The sequence below is a fragment of the Sceloporus undulatus genome, chromosome 3 (genome assembly GCF_019175285.1).
Source record: "Sceloporus undulatus isolate JIND9_A2432 ecotype Alabama chromosome 3, SceUnd_v1.1, whole genome shotgun sequence".
NCBI lineage: Eukaryota > Metazoa > Chordata > Lepidosauria > Squamata > Phrynosomatidae > Sceloporus > Sceloporus undulatus.
The window spans coordinates 176,435,306-176,443,417 of record NC_056524.1 but is presented as its reverse complement, the minus strand read 5'-3'; the positions used below and the strand labels follow the sequence as shown (position 1 = coordinate 176,443,417).

The 8,112-nt window shown below is 42.6% G+C and overlaps 1 protein-coding gene across 1 annotated transcript; it reads left to right on the top strand.

The window, feature by feature from the left end:
• The first annotated feature begins 725 nt into the window (after positions 1 to 725).
• On the top strand, positions 726 to 6,786 carry DKK1 (dickkopf WNT signaling pathway inhibitor 1). The gene is made up of 4 exons (XM_042459524.1): positions 726 to 946; positions 2,112 to 2,274; positions 4,878 to 5,015; positions 6,159 to 6,786. The coding sequence occupies exons 1-4, from the start codon at positions 800 to 802 to the stop codon at positions 6,407 to 6,409; spliced, it is 699 nt and encodes a 232-aa protein (XP_042315458.1). The 5' UTR covers positions 726 to 799; the 3' UTR covers positions 6,410 to 6,786.
• The last annotated feature ends 1,326 nt before the right edge of the window (positions 6,787 to 8,112 follow it).

The window sequence follows — 8,112 nt, the reverse complement described above, 5'->3', positions numbered from 1 at the left end:
CCAAATGGAGGACATTGGAGACAAATGGAGGACATGGCCCAATTACAAAGCTCCAAACCCTCTTGGAATTATTAAACTAATGCTTCTTAATCCTGATAAGAAAGTGGAGGACCTTTTTTGACATTCCTCCCGGACAGGAGGTTGAGATGGAGGACCACGTCCTGGAAAAGGAGGACCTAGCTATCCTTCGCCGTAAAGGAGGAGGACAAGGCACCGCGAAACGTAGGACCTTCGAGACCAAATGTACTAAGGACCTGCCCCAATATACAAAACTCAAAAAAATCACTCCTAAAAGAAATATAAAGCCGATGCTTCTTAGTCCGGGCTCAAAATGGGAGTCCGTTTTGGACACATTCCTCCTGGACAGGGGGCTGGAATGGAGGACCAGGTCTTGAAGAAGGAGGACCTGAGGAGAAGGAGGGGATCGGGGAAGTTTCAGTCATAAGAAACCTCATTCATTCATTCATTCATTCAAGTCAAACCAAACTCATCCATCCATTCATTCATCCCTGAAGGCTCCAATCAAGGAGGGCTTTTTCTAGAGGTGCCTCTCCTTCTTCTTCCACCAAATAAATCAACCCTGGCAATAAATCAGATCAAATGAGAAAGAAATGAAGAAGTGAAGCCCCTCCCTTTGTAACCCCACCCTCCCCATGGGGCGGGGAAAAGAGGGAAGAGGAGGAGGAGGGGGGTCCCAAGGGGGTCTATAAAGGCAGGCCCCCAGAGAAACTCGGGGCTTCAGGGCTCAGAGTGGCTTTGGCGTCCGCCAGTGTCAGGATTCGAACTCGCCTCCGCAGAGATGGTGATGCTGCTGCTGCTGCGGGCAATGGCCGCCTTGGGCTGCCTGGTGGCCTGGGTGGGGGCCTCCTTGCTGCACCTCAACGCCCTCCAGTCCAACGCCATCAAGGGCTCCCCCCCGGCCAGCCCCCCTCCGCCTCTCCCCCAGGTAGGTGCCCTCCTTTTCCCGGACGCCTCTTCCATGCTAACCTCCTGCCCAGGAGGAATGCCTTTCCTTTGGAGAGTGTTTTCAGCTTCCTCCCCCACTGGAAGGTCCTCCATTTTGGGGTGCCTGGTCCTCCTTTGCGGTGAGGACTTGTGGCAGGGTCCTCCTTTTCCCGGGCGCGCCCTCCGTCCTAACCACCTGCCCAGGAGGAGTTCCAAAAGCGTCCTCCATTCTGAGCAGGGCTAAGGAGCATGGATCTGATATTCCTATTGAGTGTTTTTGACTCAGTTTTGTGTTTGGGCATGGCCTCCATTTTTCCTGAATGGTCTCCTTTTTGAGCAGAATATTTCTCTGTGTTTAGCTTTTCTTGAGTCATGTCCTCCATTTTTCTTCAGTGTCCTCCATTCTGACCAAGGAACATGAAGTTAATATTCAGATTTTATTTGGTCACGGCCTTCATTTTCCTTCAATGTTCTCCATTCTAAGCAGGACTGAGGAACAGGGATGTATGTTTCTATGTTTTCAGCTGCTAGCTGGTCGTGTCCTCCATTTTCCCTTCAGTGTCCTCCATTCTGACCAAAGAACATGAAGTTAATATTTCTATGTGTTCTCAACTTTTATTTGGTCATGTCCTCCATTTTTCTCCATTGTCCTCCATTCTGAGCAGGACTGAGGAACAGGAATGCATATTTCTATGAGTGTTATCACCTTTTAGTTGGTTCTGTCCTCCATTTTTCTTCAATGCCCTCCATTTTGAACAGGACTAAGAGGCATGAACTTAATATTTCTGTGCATGTTTTCAGCTTTTATTAGGTCATGTCCTCCATTTTTCTTCAGTGTCCTCCATTTGGTGCATAACAATCAGCATGAATTTAGTATTTCTATGAATGTTTTTAGCTTTTTTGGAGAGGGGGGGTCATATCCTCCATTTTCTTTCAGTCTCCTCCATTTGGAGCAGGACCAAGAAGCTTGAATTTAATTTTCCTATGAGTGTTATTAGCTTTATATTTGGTCATGTCCCTCCCTTTTCCCTGAAGGTCCTCCATTTGGTGGTGCCTGGTCCTCCTTTGTGGGTATGACCCACCTGGCCCTTCTGGGTGGCTGGGCATCTCCGTCACCAACTCCTCACCCATCTCTCTTTCTCTCTGTGTCTCCTCTCTTTCTGCAGCCTTTTGGGTGTTCGGAGGATGAAGACTGCGAGGCGGAGCAGTTCTGCCCCAACTCAGTCCGAGGAGGAGTCCATGGAGCCCCTGGATGCCTGGCCTGTCGACGTCGCCGCAAGCGGTGCCACCGTGACGCCATGTGCTGCCCGGGCAACTTCTGCCACAACGGTGAGTGGCCCTCAATAGAAATTTCAGCTTGGGGTTTCCAGGCTGTCTGCACTACATACTTAATGCAATTCCATATCGCTTTAACTGCCACAGCCAGCTTGGTGTACTGGTTTGGGAGTTGGTTCCAGGGTGATCAGACTCTCTCCTTTTCCAGGGTATGTACTATATTGAAACTTTCTGTCCAGCAGGAATGTCAAAAGGTCCTCCACATGAGAATAACCTTGGTCCTAAACAGACTGCACAAAAAATCCAGTCTAAGACTGCTTCAACTACCATAGATTAGTGCTAGGGAATCCAGGGAATGCTAGTTTATTGTGGCACCAGAGCTCTCTGATAGAGAAGACTAAATGTCTCTCATAAAATTACAGTCCCCAGAATTCCCTAGCATTGAGCCAGGGCAGGTAAAGCGGTCTCAAACTGGATGATTTCTGCAGTGTGTTTCGGACCCAAGAAGCATTAATTTATAATTCAATTAGTGTTTTGAGCTTTGTATTTGGTTAGGTCCTACATTTTGTAGTCCCTTGTCCTCCTTTGTGATTCGGATTAGTTGGACTACACCTCTAGAGACCAGGGTTTGACCATTCTGACCTTGTCACACTCTCTCAGCCTAAGGGGATGGCAAGGGCAACCCCCCCCCCCCCCCCCCAAAGACACTTGCCAAGGAAACCCCACAATAGGTTTGCTTTGTTCTTCTATGCCTTCAAGTCATTTTTGACCTATTGGTCCCCATAAGTTGGAAACAACTTGAAGATATCCAACTGCAGCTCAGTGCTATGGAATTCTGGGGTGTGTAGTTTAGAGAGCTATACATCCTTCTCTCAAGAGAGCTCTGGTGCCAAAGCAAGCTACAAATCCCAAGACACCATAGGATGGAGCCGTGGCAGCTAAAGCAATACCAAACTGCATTATTCCTGCAGCATGCCAGCAGCCTGAGTGTCTGACAACAGACTCCAAACCTGCCTGAAGCAGTTGTAGATTTGATGTTGAGGATTTTTGTCTATCAGCTGCTTATTTTCAAAGGCTTGCTTGGTGTGTGTAGTACACAAAATTCCCACCACTGCCATTGTTTTTGTGGGAGAAAGGCTCTGTCCTGGCTTCAGCTGTTATGATCAGGTTTAATCCTAAACTTCACTGAACACCTTGGGAGACTTCTGTTTGAAAATGAATAGGCGCTTGCAAAGTCCTGTTTTTGTCAAGGGAGCAAAATTCAGGAGTGAGGCAAAGGCTTTGCGTCTCCCTCTAGGAAGTAGCTCTTTCATTTGTTTGCTTATTTCATTTTTATGCTGCTTTTCTCCCAGAAAGGGACCCAAGGCAGCTCACAAGATAAAAACATTTTTAAAACTTTGCAATAAAAAATTAAAAATAATTAAAAATCATCTTGATTAAACAGTATAAAATTAACATAAAAACGTATGGATGTTAAAAGTGTAACTAAAACACATGTCCCATATAAAAGCCACCCTCTTCTGATTCCAGAGCCAAGGCTATGCCAGGTTGACTCCAACTAGGAGTGTAAGCATGCAGTACCCCGATGCTGCTGGATTGCAACTCCCATTGTTCTTATTGCCTGTGTTAGCCAATGCTGCTGGGAGATGCAGTTCAACCATATTGAGGGAGGGCTGATTCTCACCATTGCCTTAGTTTGACTACTGCATCTTTCAAGCACTACTGCATCTTACAAGTTGACTCTGACCTACAGTAATTCTCTCAGGATTTTCTGGACAAGATTTCTTCAGAGGTTTGCCATGGCCTTCCTCTAAGGCTGAGAGAGTGTGACTTAGCCAGAGTGACCCAGTGGGTTTTAGTGACTTAAGCAGGGATTTGAACTTTGGTCTTCCAGTTTCCCAGTCCAACCCGTAAACCACTACACCATGTTGGCTCTTGTTAAGTACAGTTATTGTTGTGTGACTTCAATTAATTTCGGATTTATGCTAACACTCAAGCAAACTTATCATGGGGTTTTCTTGTAAGATTTGTTCAGAGGGGGTTTGCCTTTACCTTTCTCTGAGGCTGAGAGAGTGTGACTTGCCCAAGATCACCCAGTAGGTTTTCATGGCAGAGCAGGGTCTGCAATCCTGGCCTCCAGAGCCATAGTTCAATACTCAAATCATTACACCATGCTGGCTTTCTGCAAGTATAGTACTGCCAGCTAAATGGCAATGGCCTTTCAGGATCAGGATCTTAAATAGAGGTCTTGCTCTGATCTTTTTATCTGGAGAAATATCTTAAAGGTACCAGATCCCATCTGATCTTGGAAGCTAAACAAGGTCAGCTCTGGTTAATACTTTGATGGGAGGCCACCAAAGGACGCCAGGTGCTGTAGGCTCTATTTCAGAGGAAGGAACTGCATATATGTAAAAGCATATATACATACACTCTCTCATACACACAAAGAAGGAGGACTTGAACCAGGGACCTTCTTCCTGAAAGGCATATATGCTCTTCTTAGCCAGCTCTTGTTCTTTCCAGAAGTTGGTCCTGTGACTGAACAGTGTCTCAAGTTTAGCTTTGGAAAGATGAATGTCTGCATCTGAATTTTGAGTCTTACTTCAGAATACCATTAGCATTCTATATGTGTTCATGGAGGGTTTTTCCTTTAACAGGCTTTTGTTTACCATTGGAACATGATCACTTATACCCTGGGGAGATGGAAGAGACCATCGTAGAGAACTTTGACCACGGTACTTCAGACTCCCACCTCAAAAAGACCACCTCTTCATCCTGGTTGCACCATCTGAAAGGTAAGACTATTGACACTGCGTGACTATTTTAACAAGGGGCACAGGAAAGAAAGATAGATGTCTTCCCATATTGAAAATCCTCAGACTTTTCTGAAACAAAACATTTCAAGAGAAATAGGAGATGCTAATGAACTGTTACTGATGGCTTTGGAGTTGGTAGCCTAAAACTATGTTGATCAGTGAAACCATAATGGCTTCTAGAGAATGGCATGAAGTTTGAGTACTACAGCAGCATGTTTGAAAACTGACAGGTATGTGCCAGTTCTCATAAGCCTGCTTAACCATACAATGGTTCCGTAAACTAATGTTTTATGAAATTCAGATTGTTTACTAGTCCCAGTATTGGTATTCCTATCATTACCTAAGTTCCTGCATTTTTAGTGCTTGGGATTCCATCATTTTATGTCTGTGACCTTTCCTTGTAATGGCTGCATGGTGGTACACCTGCCAGCAATTAAGCAGCAACATCTGATACGATGGTGTTTAGGGAAAGACATGATCCAACAACTGGAGAACATCCTTTGCAAAAGTGAAGCTTGTTTGACTTAATATCTTGAAAACATTCTCATTATAAGGGAAATCTGCCATTATATTACAGACTTTCTCATTATATAAGAAACTTCCTACAATTGCTTAATTGCTAAGGAACCAAAGGAACCAAACATAGTTTATATACAAATCCAATGTCCCATTAATAATAATAATAATAATAATAATAATAATAATAATAATAATAATAATTTCTTACCTGCCTCTCCTCATTGACCAAGGCAGGGAACAACAAATGTGCATCAGTTACAACGCAGCTTGTTAAAATGTACATCAATTTAAAAGAACGAACAAGACATATACATTTAAAGTTCATCATTTCAAATTTATAGTTTTAAAAATCAACTGGATAGGCCTGCCCAAAGAGATTAGTCTTGAAAGGGTTGTGAATTGCACCCATGGTTTTAGGAGAGGTGCCATCAAGGACTTCTGGACTTTTCTTCATTGCTTATACTTGCTGGAAGGTACAGTTCGGTATAATCTGGAGGCTATACAATTGTCACCCTTGGCTTGCTTTTATGTTTTGGTATTGTTGCTTAAGAAAGATGAAACAGGAGGAGAATAAGTATGCAATTACATGTCTTTTTTCCTCAGGCCAAGAAGGTGCTGTGTGTCTCCGTTCCTCAGACTGTGCTGAAGGGCTGTGCTGTGCTCGGCACTTTTGGTCCAAGATCTGCAAACCTGTCCTTAAGGAAGGCCAGGTTTGCACAAAACACCGCAAGAAAGGAGCCCACGGTTTGGAGATCTTTCAGCGATGCCACTGTGGGGATGGATTGACTTGTCGTCTGCAGAAAGACCATACCATCAGCAACTCTTCCAGGCTACATACTTGCCAGAGACATTAGCAGCTGCTACTTCCCCTTCTCCCCAAGCCTGACGAACTTGAGAGACTTTTAGTAAGGGCTGGGACACTTTTCTATGGACAGTTACCTTTCAAGGACTGACAAGTTTCAGAGTTTACACTAAAAGTTCTCCAGCAATTTTACCTCTTCAAACCTGGAGCATGAGGCATGTTTCTTTAGGGAACTATTCTTCAAGTGACTAATTGCAGTAAATTACTGTGTCTGTAAATTCTTGGGTGTGGCACTTGTACATGACATGAGATTTTAATTTTTCCTGAAGTGCTGCATGGTCTCTTTGTCTATAGTGACATGTGTTGTACACACTGGTTTTTATTATATCTTTTCACAAGTAAAATAAAATAAAATGCCTTTTAAATATGTCTTGACACCTGGCGATGCCTTTGTTAGCTGGGAACGACTTGCAACTTCTACACATTACTGTTGTACAGCAGTACCTGATCATTTGAGCATAAAAGGATTATTGACTTTAGGATTATATTTATGGGCTAGAAAATTTCTAACTAAACATAGTTTAGTTTGCATCTGTGGAAGTAGACTATATGAAAGCTCATGCTGCCAATTTTTTTCTTTGTTAGTCTCAAAGGTGCTACAAGATCTCTCTACATACTGATTCTATAGACTAACATGTCTATATCTTTGAATTCTAACTGAACATAATTGCTCTCTTTCGTGATCAAACATCAGATGTTTCAAAGGTTTCCTGGGCTGAGTATTACCTGAGTAAAGGACAGCTGGAAAATGTTATCTGCTTATCCCAAAATATTTGCAAATGGTATTCAAACATACCCAATGGCTTCAAGTAAAACACCAGCTGGACTGTTAAATTTGAGATCTTTATCTTTTAAGGAGATTCTTGAATGTGTGATGTATGCTGTCATGTACAGGGAGTCATGTACAGTTTACAGTATTACTGGTGCCACCTTTGATGGATGAGCCTTCACTAAAATCTTAATTATCAATGTAAAAATTATCCCAAGTGGTATGAAGGGAATTATATGCATTATCTTAACACTGGCCATTTTTTAAGAGTTCGAAAATGGCATGAATTTTCTACAAATGTACAATTGACAGCAGCTTCTCACCCTGCTTGATACAAGCTGTAAGACAGCTAAGAACAAAATAAGGTGCTACTGCAAAGTAATTATAAAACAAACATGTTTACCTAGAACTTAAACATCTTGGGTTGGAAAATCCATTTGCAGAAACTTGTAGTTTAAACACTTTAAAATGATCAAAAGCTTTAAGGGCATCTTGCAAGTTTTGGAAACAATCAAGAAAATATAGAAATACAGCTCCACATGAGGTTCCAAAACTTCAAGTTTTCAATGTTTTGCAATCTGAGAATGGTCTTGGGTAGATTTTAAAATGGCCCTGTAATTTTGTGGTGTTCAATGCTTAAATTAACCTCATTTTTAGGTGCTTTCTAGCACAATACCTGATATGTTGCTTAATGCAGAAGCTATTCCCTTTAGGGAATATTTTCAGCATTGATAAGAGTATGTTAAAATATACGTGTGACTAAATTGATTGTATCAATGCAGCATCTTACAGTTTTGTCACTAGAGTAGTTTTAAGAAAAGTCCTGAATTGAGTGGAAAGTATTTAAATATGGCTACTAACATTGCTCTTCAGTTCCTATGCAGATGGATTTAATCACTCCTTTTCCGTGTTTAAGTTGATGACTT

Coding starts and splice junctions, on each gene's coding strand:
- DKK1 (XM_042459524.1), top strand. CDS start 800: ATGGTGATGCTGCTGCTGCTGCGGGCAATGGCCGCCTTGGGCTGCCTG. Junction 947..2,111: donor CCCCTCCGCCTCTCCCCCAG/GTAGGTGCCCTC, acceptor CTCTTTCTGCAG/CCTTTTGGGTGTTCGGAGGA. Junction 2,275..4,877: donor GGGCAACTTCTGCCACAACG/GTGAGTGGCCCT, acceptor TTCCTTTAACAG/GCTTTTGTTTACCATTGGAA.